The 13475-nt window shown below is 40.2% G+C and overlaps 3 protein-coding genes across 3 annotated transcripts in view; 1 reads left to right on the top strand and 2 right to left on the bottom strand.

The window, feature by feature from the left end:
• The window catches only part of baz1b (bromodomain adjacent to zinc finger domain, 1B), a 14275-nt gene extending 7685 nt beyond the window's left edge, over positions 1-6590 (bottom strand). Inside the window, 9 exon segments of the mRNA XM_025054949.1 lie at positions 51-212; positions 733-1990; positions 2093-2266; positions 2356-2553; positions 2670-2791; positions 2912-3104; positions 3277-3421; positions 4579-4695; positions 5783-6590. Coding sequence (XP_024910717.1) covers positions 51-212; positions 733-1990; positions 2093-2266; positions 2356-2553; positions 2670-2791; positions 2912-3104; positions 3277-3421; positions 4579-4695; positions 5783-5901 — 2488 coding nt within the window. The 5' untranslated portion in view covers positions 5902-6590.
• A 699-nt stretch (positions 6591-7289) lies between these two features.
• bcl7bb (BAF chromatin remodeling complex subunit BCL7B b) lies at positions 7290-9554 on the bottom strand. The gene is made up of 6 exons (XM_008309838.3): positions 9267-9554; positions 8776-8851; positions 8593-8680; positions 8294-8452; positions 8081-8184; positions 7290-7963 (listed from the first exon to the last, which is right to left on the bottom strand). The coding sequence occupies exons 1-6, from the start codon at positions 9377-9379 to the stop codon at positions 7892-7894; spliced, it is 612 nt and encodes a 203-aa protein (XP_008308060.1). The 5' UTR covers positions 9380-9554; the 3' UTR covers positions 7290-7891.
• Positions 9555-10727: 1173 nt separating this feature from the next.
• The window catches only part of hip1 (huntingtin interacting protein 1), a 48831-nt gene continuing 46083 nt past the window's right edge, over positions 10728-13475 (top strand). Inside the window, 1 exon segment of the mRNA XM_025054938.1 lies at positions 10728-11108. Within this exon segment, the coding sequence (XP_024910706.1) occupies positions 10992-11108 (117 nt within the window). The 5' untranslated portion in view covers positions 10728-10991.

Here is a 13475-nt window from a genome sequence, read left to right as displayed (position 1 = left end):
TTTTTTTTAAGTAAAGCCTAAGCTGCTTCCTCGTCTGTTGTCAAACTAACCTTTATTCTGGCGGTCTATTTCCTCCTTCTCCTTCTTGGCTTGCATTGACATCAGTCTCCGATTTTTCACTGAACTTATCATGTCATCTGGCTCAGGGTCAGGGTCAGGCTCCACTTCCTTTTTGACCTCTATTTTCACACTGCTCTCTTTTTTCTTCTCATCTTTGAGACAGAATTAAATCCACATGTTAAAACCAATGTTATTAATGTAATGTCCATAAGAAGTTAATGGCAGTATGGCACCTGAGGTTTTTATTGTTTCAAATATTAGCAATTTACGACTAAATTATAGTCTATCAGCACCTTCAGGACAAAGGTCAATTCAACAGAGAAAGTGTAAGACCAGCTGGTTGAGAGATCTTGTCCAAGAAAACTCAACTCTACAACACGAAATTACATGGACAGACTCAAGAGGCATACCATCAACTGTGTGGTTTGGGCAGTACCAGCAACCCAACCTCTAACACTTACAGCCAGGTTAAGAAAAAAAAAAACTCTACTCAGGTTTTTGGCTCTGAGAGGGGCAAATACTTTGCAGTAGTCATAGTAAGTTAGAACTGAAGTAGCCTTTCCTGGATGAGAGGTAAAGAAATAAAGTCATCATGTATACAACATTTAAAGTGTTGAAAGTGAAAAAGGCCAAAAATAATAAAATTGAAATTGCTTAAGGCCCAATATTTACCTTCTGTCTCTTTAATCTTCTTCATCTCAGCCTTCTTGCGCTCTTTTATCTCTTTCAACATCGCTGCACGCTCCTTCCACAGTTCTGCTGAACGTTGCTTCACTGATTCCACGTGGTCTTCCACCGAGTAGGTCATGAGGATGCGGTGGCACAGTGCAACAAGCAGCTTAACCTTCTCTTCAGGGCTCAGTTCAAACACTTCAGTGGTCTCCAGTTTGTCTAGGAACTCTGTGGTCACCACATCATCGTAGCTGTTCCTTGGCCCAGAGTCCTCTGAACCCTGGCCACTCTGTTCACCACCTTGTGCATCACAGGGACGCAGACACAACCGCGTCAGCTCTGATGCAGAGTGCAGGGTGAGGGGAATCTCTGACAAGGGCATGTCGAGCTCATTGTAGCCTTCCGCTAGCTCATCCTGCAGCAGAGTCTGGAGCAGCACAACCAGAACACGGTTCAGGTAGAGGAAACCAGACCTTTCTCCAACCAATGCATCCATCAGAGCCGCAGCCGTTATTGGATACTGATCATCTGGCATCAGCAGACCAGCGTAGCAATTAATGAAGTCCACCACCATGGCAACTTCACCAAATAGAGTGTTGGGCAAACCTTCTGGCATGTCTACAAGCTTAAAGACAGGCAATGGCTTGCCATCTTCAATTTCCTGGTCTTCGAATCTGCGCTGTTGTACCATACGTCTCTCCTTTGCCTTTTCCTTACGTCGCTCTAGTAGCACCTGGTGCCTTTCCTCTTCACTCATGGCTGCCAAACGTTTCTTTTCCTCCAAAAGTTTACAGCGTTTTTCAACTAGCACTCGCAGATCTTCTGGCAGTCGGCTACGATCATCTGAGGATAAAACCTTTGCAGCCTTGGCGATGAGAGCAGAGACTTGGCACTTTTTTTCTTCTTTTCCATTATGCTCCTTATAGTAATGGAGCAGGTGCAATGCCATTGGATGCAGTGGCTTTCCCAGTTTAGGTGTTCCCATGCCAGTACTTCTGCCTCTCTTCTTCGGACTTCCAGCAGCCGTTCCTTTTGCCAATTGCAGCAAAGTCATCTGCTTCATCTTTGGTGTCTTTGCCAAATCTTTGCCATCCTTTTTGGAAGTTTTGAGCACATTCAGTTTTTTATCACCAGCCTTTCTACCTCTCTTTCCTTCTTTTTTGTCGCCTGGCTTTCTACCTGGTTTAGCTTTGCCTTGTCCTTTTTTTGGACTCCCTGAGTTTTTGACCGTGAGTGGAGACCCATTTACTGCCATTTTCTGCAGAACATCACATCCAAAAAATTGACTTAGTTTTTGAAGGAAGTTTTCATCAAGTGTAAGATTTCCGACTTGTCAAATGGTGTCTAAATGCCAGCTTACCTTCATATGACCCCAGATACTTAGAGGTACAACCGACCCATCTTTCTTTTTTGTCTCCTTTTTCTCATTTCCTGAATCCTCACCATGTGAATCTGAGGTCTTCAACTTTTTGCCAGATTTACCATCAGGTGATGTCAAGCTCTTACGCTTTGCTGAGGGATTGTCTGCCAAAAACTTTTCAGGAACAAGATGAGATGATCAAAGAAAATACCTTCGAAATGGTTATATGCATGTAAAAAGGTAAAGTAAAAAAAGTAAATTACCTTGTATGGATCAAGGAGAAAGTTGCTGAATTTGCTGGGAATGTTGAACTTTTTCACCAGTTCGTCCTCAACCACCCAGGGAGCACTATCATTCATGCCCAGCCTCAGAGCATAGTGCCGAATGAAATAACGTATGATCTCCTTGGTTGGAGGACGTTCTGTTCTAAAAAGACTGTCTGCAGGAACGTCACTGATCACCTGCAGCACGATTTAGTTCAAAGAATTCAATTTACAATATGACTTCATCTGTGGATTATAAACTTAGAATATATGCGATGTTTTAACCGCTGAAATTAAACAAATATAATACAAACCTTATCCTCACTGATGAGCTTAACATCATATTTATGTGGAAGGAATTTGGGAATCGCCCACTTCTTCTTCTCCTCCTTCATTGCAGTGGGAAGTTTCCTTGGAGACCGTCGTGCTCTGTCACCTGACAGAAAATGTAACGTGGTAAAAACATCTTCATTATGTATGACCTGCAACATAGGAGCAGGATCACACTGCACAGAGGCCAACACGATCATTCTGTAAAATCCAAAAATATAATTACTGAGGCTCTCTCTCCTTTTCTCCTCTTCACATAGCGAATGGTCCTTGCGCTGGTTCTCCTGGGTGGCATTTTCCTTGTCACTTGAAGGGGAGTCGCATGCACCTTCCAGTTTCTTCTCCCCGCCCTCGCCCTCGGGTTTTTCTAATGGGTGAATCGTCACTACCTTTACCCGTAATGTTTTGTCCTTACCAACCTGCAGAACAAAAATAAGATTTTCTTAAGCCAAATATCCATTCAAAATATACCCTTGAATATGACAAGCAAATAATATGAAGTCCAAAACAGTTCTTTGAGCGTTCAAAAGGTTACATTACAGCCATATTTAACACACAGGAAGTCAAGGAGTACAGGAGTGTCATGCTGACCAGAAAGTCACACTCTTCTCCAACAGCATATTTGGTGAGGATTTCCACCCAGGCCATTTCCACCAGTTTGTCCAAAGACACTGTGTTGTGATGAACCATCTCCATGATTGGCTTCTCAAACCATTGTGGATACTCTTCCTGAAGCCTAAACAGAAAATGAACAACAAGTTAAAGAACAAAATTATTAATGCTCAACACAATTAAAAAACACATTAACTTATTTTCCTGTTGCATCATATTCACCCTTTAGATTTAGGACCTCAGGTCATTGCAGTACAATATTACACAACAGGAGGCCGGATATTGACCGGGGAGAGTAAAGTATGATATAATTAGACAGACCTAAATCCCAGGGGCTATTCAAGCTGGCATGCTCTTGCTTTACAGTAACATCTTTATGGTTCACATATGAAGTGTAGGCCATTTGTCTCTTTACTTGTACAGAAATTCCATTCAACCCCACATATTTTTATACAATATATACACACACACCAATATTTGTCTCTTTACTTGTACAGAAATTCAATTCAACCCCATATATTTTTTATACAATATATACCCACACACCAATAGGCAGTTTCCATGTTTTATCTACCACACTAGTATATAGGCCTTCTCACAACACACAGTAGGCAGGGCTGTAATCTTCCTGTAAACTGGTCATTTATCAGTTGATGCATTCTGGCTTAAATTCTGATTGGTCAATTTATGATACTTCCCCCTCTTATGATATTAAGGTCAGTAGGAGAGTATCAAGTGCTAGTGGTGGAGTTGTCAAAGCACCCCAGTTTTACAGGTAACAGTTTTCAGAACACCCCCTTTGTTTTCTCTAATTTTACATAGCCCAACCCACAGACAGACAAAGTGACAAATGTATTAAAAAGCCTAGGTTCAGTGGTTTGCAGAATATTCATTTAACAGCTTTTTATAGTCAGTCTCTTCTACCATGTAATAGACATTGACAGTATTTCGCAAAAATAGATAACAGAAAAAAAGTTCAGTGAAAAGTTTGCATGCAAAGGTTTGCACACAACAGCTCAGTCAAAGTTTCACCAGTTGAGTCTACCGAAACTTTCTTGAGTTCATTAGAGCCCTAATAGTAGGATCAGAAATGACATGTATCATATAAATGTAAATAGCACAAGGAGCAATAGATTAATTTAAATTAAAAGGCATTTTCATACACTCAACGTCTAGAGCTTTACTGAATGTCCATATCAGATTTTGTTTCGTGTGCACAGGCACCCGACCTAAATCAAACAAACTAGATGATTTCCCAACACAAGTGGGTGAAACACTTACAATTCAGTGACTTCTTGTTCTTCCTCCCATGCTTCCTTGTGTGTCAGCTGGCTGCTTCCTGTACTCTTGCATGTCCAGATTCGTTCACTATACTTCAGCAAACGCGCCTCATACTCTCTGTAGTTATCTTGTTAAGGTCAATTATGATGATCACCATTAATCACGAGTCATGTTAACAGTTGCACAGGGGGTTGAGACAAACACATGACATACACAAACATGATTTGGCCTCAGAAGACATCAGGCCTCATGAAGTTAAACACTGCTACCTGCAGATGCAGTGTAATGCTAATGTAAATGTTAATTAGCAGAAACATCTGAAATTAAATTCCATAGTGCAAGAATTGTCAATTGCAGCATATGAGACACTAATACTTAAAAGCACGAGTATTAGCATTTAAATCGTTAGGCAAAAGTATATAAAATTAAGTACGCCGCAAATAAACATTTGACGATCAATGTATCGTCATGCGTTGGCTACCACCTGACCTCTTGCTAAAGATGACTATCAGCATCAACAACCATACAACCGACCTTTAACTTTTCAGCGTATGCTACTGGTTTGATTATTATATAATTTTGTAACAACGTTGTGAGTGACATTTCTTACTTGCTTTGATAATTGTCTTGGTTTACAAGTTGTAAGCTTCCATGTAAATGTTCATTAACTGGTGTGCGTCTACTCAGTTTTATTTGACCCAGAATAGCTTAACGCCAAGATATTTTGAATCAGTGCCCGACTTCACTCTGACAAAGGCGGAACACAACACCACCGAAGCACCGGCTGCTAACGCAATAAACGGTTAGCCGTTTCAACGTAAAGAGGGAGTGAGCGATTGCTTCTAATATAATTACCAGATGACAGTAAGGGGGTAATGGCTAAAAGTGAAAGCAAAGGAATTAAACTCCTTTTTTATAAATGACTAATTAGTAAGTGTAAACCAAATGATATGTTATTTATGTACCTCTCCTGTAATGACACCACCAAGGATGTGCTAGCGTTAGCTGCCACGGAGGGTACACGCGGAGAAATAAGTGTTCTACAAATTCAGGGAAGGTGTCGATTCATATAAATGAGTGTTGATAGTCAGTGTTACAGACAGCAGTGGGTAATTGTGTGGCTATCGATTCATGTCACACACTGTACATGCCGACCGAATGTATCCATGTAATAACAGCGCACCAGCAGCATATTTAAGGATACTCTTTGTTCCTGAAGGCCTCCTTGCTGTGCTCGATGATGTATACCTCCTCTCCCGGGCCTGGTGGCTCAGCTAGAGGTTTAGCTAGCGGATACGGTTTCCTGCCCAACAGTGGTGCCATTTCGAATGTCCGGGTGGCACTGATACCGACGTTAAAACTGACTTCCCAGCCAAAAACAAATCCAGACAGTTATATTAAATTGTGTTTTTCGCATACATACAAGTGTCCCAAATCTCTTGTAAGCACAGGTCGGGTTGGCGCCGGCAGGCCCGGCTCCCAACGTGTAGCAGTTAGCTGGCAAGCTAACAGACCGGACCGCTTTCTCGTTGCAAAACAATAACAGTCCGCTTCTTGCCAATAAGCCTCATTGCATCCTTCAATTCTCTTCCAACAGAGGTGTCATTACAGTGGCTCACAGTTTACCTTAAAAGAAAACAGGAAGCTACAGAATTACTGGAAATAGTAATTTGTAAAGTTCCGGACTGACATTAACGGGTACAATGCCGCGCTGGAGTTAAACTCGCGGCAAAAGCCGAAGCCGGACTCGGCGGCAGATGTGGCGCACTGTGTCCTCAGCCTTTAAGTATGTATAAAACAGCCCTACTGTGGTCTCCTATCTTCGTAACCTCTTGCCTTGGTGGAAAATCAAAGTAAAACAGCGTAAATTAAAAATATTCCCGGTAATTCAAGCGCTTTATTCCTGGATGAAATGGCGGGAGTTTCTACCTCACCGGCACGATTCCCTACTCGGTCACAAGTCCGTTTCCCCGGCAGCAAGCCGCGTCTCACCCAAGCACCTCCCTCTGTGCGCAGCGATTGGCCTGTGTAGTTCAGCGCACTTGATTATCTGCTCTAAATTTGCCTCTGATAGGCTTATACGACATGTCCTTCTGTGGGGCTAAGGCGGGCTTTGTTGTATTTACCCTGCTCACTAAGAGGAACTGGAGGTCAGCTGATGAAGTTTAAAACTCTCACCATCATATTGAGATATATATATATATATGTATATATATATATATATATATATAAACCTTAGAAGTTGCTCCTTTATCCCTGACATAGGTAGATAGTGACCTATCAATGAAGCCACATTGGAACTGCCATGGACATCAGATGAGGCGGAAGGTTGTGCTCCAGCGAGACAGTTTGTGACGCCCTATAAGTAATGTATACCGTTAGATCTTAACTCTCAAAACATTTCCCCAAATAACAAGCTTTATTAAGATATGTCGAACATAATTATCACAGCAGCTGTGTGTCACAATAGCTGGTCATGATGATAAATATAGCACTGGTTGGGGTGTCCATCTAAAGGAAGGCAGTGCTACCTCTTAAGGCATTGTATACTGACATGTATAAGCAATTAAAACATTTTTAGGTATTGTTGAAAGATGTATTTCTAAGTGATGGCTATTTTGCATAGTTAAAAAAAAAACAATTATCAGTTGTAATCAATCCCTTTTTAGGTTTTAAAAATGTGAGAGGCCACAAGTTAACCATCCATGAACTAAATGAAAAGTAGCTTTTATTATGACTTACAAAATACCTTAATTTATAAACATGGGCAAATTAAAATAAATATATTTTTAAAGACTTAAGCCTTGCACAATAAGCCAAAATCCAATCTTTCAGAGAGGACATTAATTTAAACACTACACACACACTGACATATCTAAGCATGGGTCTATATTAACCTTAGCACGTAAAGATTTTTTTTTAAATAAAATGCCATGTAGGTCTCAAAAACCAATAGCACATTGGAACATGCAGAAGTAATGATTAGCTGCAGCAACAGTAATACATCAGTTTGTTTAAAAATCAACACATTGCCTGTTGTAATCAGCAAAACAATGATTGGTAGTAATTTCTTTCAGATAATCTATTGAAAACAAACAGAATTTTCAAAACCATTAAAATGACTCAAAGGACTCTACAGAAATTGTACAAAGAAATAAAATAAGCAACATTTGCATAAACAGTTAAAGAAGAACCTTTGACTGGCTTAAAAGCATAAAAGCTAGAATGCAATCAACCAATGGCAGGTATGAAAGGTACATGCACAAAGATATTTTGTGCATACATATTGAAAAATAAAAGACTAATAAATTAGCTATCTCAAAACAGAATTCTCCCCTGTGCAAATCTTCTTCAAAGGAGGGGCCCCTGATTCATCCAGCTCTTCCTGTTGAGAGACAACAAATTACTCAGATATTCAAACATTAGAAGCTTTCTGCAGTTAAATCACCTACGTGAACAATAGGATATGATGTTATTTTTCCTAAAAGACTAAAATGTTAACCTGTGAGTCAAGGTTGCTTCTTCTGACAGATCCTGATGAAAGTAGGTCCTCCTTAATGAGAGTAGGTGGCTCATCAGCTCCATCCTGTCCTGTATGAATAGGCTCTAAATTTCCCAAACAAAAAACAAAAAGAGATGGGACAGTTGTATTCCATTAATGCAGCAAAACCAATTAATTCTTTTTATGCAGGTCATTACTGCTAAAAATGTTTACCATCTACAATCTCTTGGCCCAACATGGGCGGTTGTGAGTCTTCAGCTCGCAGAATGGAGGTGTGTGGAGGGCTGACCTGCTGTGAGCTTGAGTTGCTGCTGCTGTTATCCATCTTAGGCTGATAGACATCTGACAAAAAGCTCTGATTGCTGTTTTCATCTAAAGAGGGGAACACAGGAATTATAAATTATGTTTTTCTGTACATATGTGACTTAAAATTATTTGATGGTGTTGAAATACTAGCTAAGGCTTGATTGGATTGGGACTATCATTCAAATATATGTAGTCACAAAACTCACCAGTGAAATCCAGCAAAGAATTTGCGTTTTCCAAAACCACATCTTTTAGTCCCCTAACATCTCCACCTGTAGATTTGGTTCGATATATCTGAGAGGAGACGATCAAAACCCATGACAAGAACCACGAAGGACGTTTGTTTTTTCATTTATTGTTAAATATTTTTCATTAATGCATATCATCACCTGCTTTGTTTCTGTTACTGGCACCCACTTGAATATGCGCAGAGACGTGTCTCCGACTGTCACCCATTTCTTCTCCCTGTAAAAATAACGAGTTTAACTCAGAGGGGCTCAGTTTAGTCTTAACACCGCTTTAATGGCATTAACGTGTTACATGACAGACCAGGCTCATGTGCTCCGTGTTCACGGTCTTATCATTCCCGTTACTCACACTCAAAGCTCCCACCCAGGTATCTAAAAATCACCATATTTCCACGGTCCACTGCTCACAGAGCGTAGATAGCATGTGAAGCTGTAGCCATATTGACAGCTCTCGGCGGAACAAAAAGAAACTCGTCAAGGCCCGCCTCCTCACTAAAGCGCCGACTTTGATTGGCCAACTGCTGCGTCCGTCATTAACTTTTCCGACTGAAGTTTGTTGAGCGACGCAGCGGATAATAGCCCACCGTGTACTAACACATTTCCCTCCATATTGCCCACACAAACAAACCTACCATTTGCGCACTTTCTCGATTGCAGCTAGGACCTTTTTGATGTCGTCTTTAGCCCGGCTTCGGGTTTCAGCACGGCCCGATCGTCCTGACATTTTGATGCTGTTATGATTCATGTACAGACGACTGTCTGTGAAAACTTCAAGACCAAGCCCCAGTGCTTCGTATCAATGTCAATCTCGCGAGACTTCTTAATCTTCTTTTCCCACCCTCTAGTGTCTTCACATTGTACAGTATGGGGGTGGACACAGTTGGAACTGTTCATTTGTTTTATGTATTTCTTCTAATTAAAACCAAAGATAGTTGTTGTTGGTGAAAGGGGAAAGTTATACTATGATTTAAATGTAAGTTCTTTTGAGGTCTCGACACATTACACATTTTCCTGTAATAAGCTGTCACCCTTATTAACATTTTAATCCTTTGATCTTTTAATGAGAACATAACAAAGCAAATTCGTTCCTTTACACATGTACACATCCCTTCTAATCATCACATCATCATACAATCACACATTATATGTATTTACACAGCCAATTTGTATGCTTTTGTTTGTCTTTGCATAATTCAAATCCAACACACAATTTCCATGTAAATAACCTATACCAAACATGCACCTATTGATTCACAAAATTATGTCCGCTAAGACATCTTTGCATTTGATATTTAGGTTTAGATAACCATACGCTCAGAGAACAAGAGACCAATGAGTGTATATCTTCCTTTTTACATGACATGACCCAAAGTAAGTTTTTCAAATGCAACTGTGGACTGTAGCAACAATAATTCTCCTTAAGCATTCAGCAACTGTGGACTGTAGCAACAATAATTTCCTTAAGCATTCCTGAGCTCAGGTCTTCAGCACAGAGAGGCGACAGGATAAAATGTCCTTGGAATGATGCACTCTATATCCAGTGTAAATACATCAACTTGTCAATTAATTATTCCGATAACCGAGGAGCTAAATATGCATCTTACGATGACGATGCATTTATCTCAAATGTACATAATGATCAAAGGGATACCTTTTTGTGAACAGCAGAGGACGGCCTTGAGTCATGCAGATTATGGTCTGGGCATTCTTTATCTTGTGCAGAAATAATGGTTCAAAACAGTTTGCTTATGAAATCATCACTTGTGTGCTTATTTATTAATGTAATAGTACGTGTAATAAAACAGTACATACAAACATACAGATCATTTGTTGAATTGTTATAGACATATTTGGTGAATATTTATTTTGCGGATGTGGTAGTTCTTTTAAAAATTCCATACCAGGTAATCATTTAGAAGCCTGTACAATATAATAATTAAGGGGAAATGATTTTCGCATAAAATGACAGTCACACTATTTTTCATCACAAAGACGATTACGTTTTATTCTGAAAGCCGCAGGCTGGTATGTTATATGATTTTTTTTCGGTATGGGCTCTAAGAGCAGCGTAATACGGACGTTTTATTCTGAAAGCGGAAGTGAAATAGTTTGATAACCTCGTTCGACTTTGCTAGTTGTGCGCCACAGCCTGCCGCTGTCAGTGTCTGGGTGTTGGACGGAAAACACCAAATTATTCAGTAAACGGGGCGCCGAGTCCAGCCGCCCAGCATGGGCTGCTTCCCTCGTAGTTATTTCACTGTTTTCTTGTTATGTTATTACATCCAGTTCATTGGCCGAAAGTAAATTCTCCTTCGCCACTGGTCTAGCTGTGTGGATTTGTTTTGCCACAGACGACAATGGACCGAGTAAAAAGCTCCATGCAGCAAGTCCCCAACGCTATCCCCAAAGTGATCCGACGGACTGGGGGGGGCAACAGTCTGGAGCTGGAGAAGGAAAACTTTGAAAGAGGACAGGTATGTGTCGCAGAAGGAGTGTGGATTTTGAGTGATTAGTGTCTTAATAACGTGATTCCCATGAAAGCTTGGGAAAAAGGTCTAGGCTGTGTAATCTGTGGGAGGATGATTGTAATGTCATACTGTTTGCTTCCAGATTGTGAACTGTCTGCTGCTCTGCCAGCACTCACACTGGTCACACTCAAAGTAATCCTCTGACAAAAGAACACTATCCCTGCATGTATTATTACCGCTACAATATTTTTTTTTTCCCCAGCTTTGATGCTTTGTGCTAGTTATTGTTTGGTTCATATCTGTGAATTGTTATTTTAGTGTCACTACGACTGCATTAGACTACGAGTCAAATGCACAACAAAGAGCTGATAAGATGTATGTCAGCGGTCTGTTGAATTGAGATAACTCTGTTGTTGTTGTTTTATCAGGATAAACCCCTGGTTAATATGGTGGTCTGTCAGTGCCTGTGGTTTTTGTTAGGCTTTTGTAGGACCAGTGATGAAGAAGTGCCATTTTTGTGTTGTATGTTTAGTTAACGGGTGTTCTTACTGCAACATTTAAGGTCATAAAGCGTGGTTGAAATGAGCTTGCAGTAATGCTGTTTGTGGTCACCCTCATAGTTTTGTAGTTGTTGTTTTTTTCTTCTCGTCATAAAGCGTGGTTGAAATGAGCTTGTGGTCACCCGCATAGTTTTGTAGTTGTTTTTTTTTTTCTTCTAAAAAAAATATTTTTACACAAGCTGTAAACCATTTTTAATTAAGCACTAGGATGTGTGTTTGTTTCGGTTGCTCTGTAAGATACGATTAGCCAGCTGTGTGCAAGGGCAGTCATTTACCTGTTTTACCAAAAGAAGGTTTCATGTTGTACAGAACATATGACATTTTAGCCTTTTAAAAATGCAAGAACACACGTTTACTTCGGCGCCGTGTAATCAGGTTTTTTTTCCAGGTTAATACAACTGCAAAAATGTAAAGTCCAGTTCAATGGAGAGCAAGTTTAAGAAAACAAAATCAGATCTTTCTGTTAATTATTAGCTCTCATGGGGTTTAGGAATGTTATGTCTGTACATAGCCGACCTCTGCTGCTGCTTTTGCCATTTTTATTGAATACTGCACAACAACAACACATTGAACTTATCTTGTTTTTTTTTTTTGTTTTTTTTTTTTTTGCTTTATTCTTCAAACTGACCATATGGCCAACAAATGCAGTCACCATGAATGAAAACTTTTTAAGGACAACAGTCATTCCCTTCGTACTGAATGAGACAGTGAATACAGTGTTGTGTGTGTGTGTGTGTGTGTTTGATTGAATGGATACTAATGAATTATGAATACACTTGTTTAGGTGCAGCAACTTATACGCGGTCGCCCGGTCAACATATGTATGTTGGCTGCTGCTAGGCTATGCGGGCCTCTGCTTCCTGCCTGGTGGTCTCCCCTCACATCCTCTCTTTTCTCTCCCCAAACTGTGCACAGGGGAGGGAAGTGGAGAGAAAGTAGGTCAGATGAATAAAGGCAGTCAAACTGCCATGGCTGTGCTGCAACATGCTTCTCCCGCGTTCAGCGGCTGCTATATTGGACAGTGTAGTCAATACCATAACCCCATTCACCATCAACACTACAACCCCCCTCCCTGTTTGCCTTTTCCATCCGGGACATTGGCACCAAGGATTAGGAGGTGTGGAGAGACATGCACGCGTCTGTATATGTCACTAGGTCACTGAAATTGCTGGGAATTGTCAGGTTAAAATGCTCTCTCTACCAACACCGCAGCACATGACGTGTATGTAGATTGTAGATTCTTCCCGTGGCTAGTCTCGGCAGGCAAGGACAGGCATTTCAATGCAAAACAGCCCCTGTCAATAACATTGAGGAGTGTAAAAACAATTTAATCAAAGATTAATTTTATTTTCTTACATCTGAAGCCCAGCTGTTTTCTTAACCCTAACCCTAGTGGCAGAGTTCCATTTTGTAGCATAAAATCTGTTATTATTATTTCTGGGGACAACATACAAGATCCATTAGTCTTCACTAAAACAGAAAGTAATGCAAAAAAAAAAATCTGGAGATCCCGTATGACTGCCTTCATAAACAAGACAAACTAAAAGGAAATTCCAAAAAAAAAAGTTTTTTTTCTTCCTTTCATTGGGGTGCAATTGAGTTTATATACGCTATATAATAAATTTCTCAATAATGAAATCAGATAGACAGTACTGCAATTTGAATCTTGGGAAGTGCACCTGTAAAGCTTTCCAACAAGGTTTTCTGAGAACTCTCTTTACATCATTGAATATTGTTTGTAAAGGTTCAAAATATATGAAGCACATGCTTCTAAATTGTTTTAGCTTTTTGTTTGGACAGTGGGATCCTTTCG

This window comes from Cynoglossus semilaevis, chromosome 4 (assembly GCF_000523025.1).
Source record: "Cynoglossus semilaevis isolate Cse_v1.0 chromosome 4, Cse_v1.0, whole genome shotgun sequence".
In the NCBI taxonomy this organism is placed as follows: domain Eukaryota; kingdom Metazoa; phylum Chordata; class Actinopteri; order Pleuronectiformes; family Cynoglossidae; genus Cynoglossus; species Cynoglossus semilaevis.
The sequence above is the reverse complement of the archived record's forward strand: the minus strand, read 5'-3'. Positions and strand labels throughout refer to the sequence as shown.

Excerpts from the sequence above, each read along its gene's own strand:
- bcl7bb (XM_008309838.3), bottom strand. The coding sequence starts at position 9,379 with ATGAATCATAACAGCATCAAAATGTCAGGACGATCGGGCCGTGCTGAA. Across the intron at positions 8,681-8,775 it reads CAGTAACAGAAACAAAGCAG|ATATATCGAACCAAATCTAC; the intron begins GTGATGATATGC and ends GTCTCCTCTCAG. Across the intron at positions 8,185-8,293 it reads GGGCCAAGAGATTGTAGATG|AGCCTATTCATACAGGACAG; the intron begins GTAAACATTTTT and ends TGGGAAATTTAG.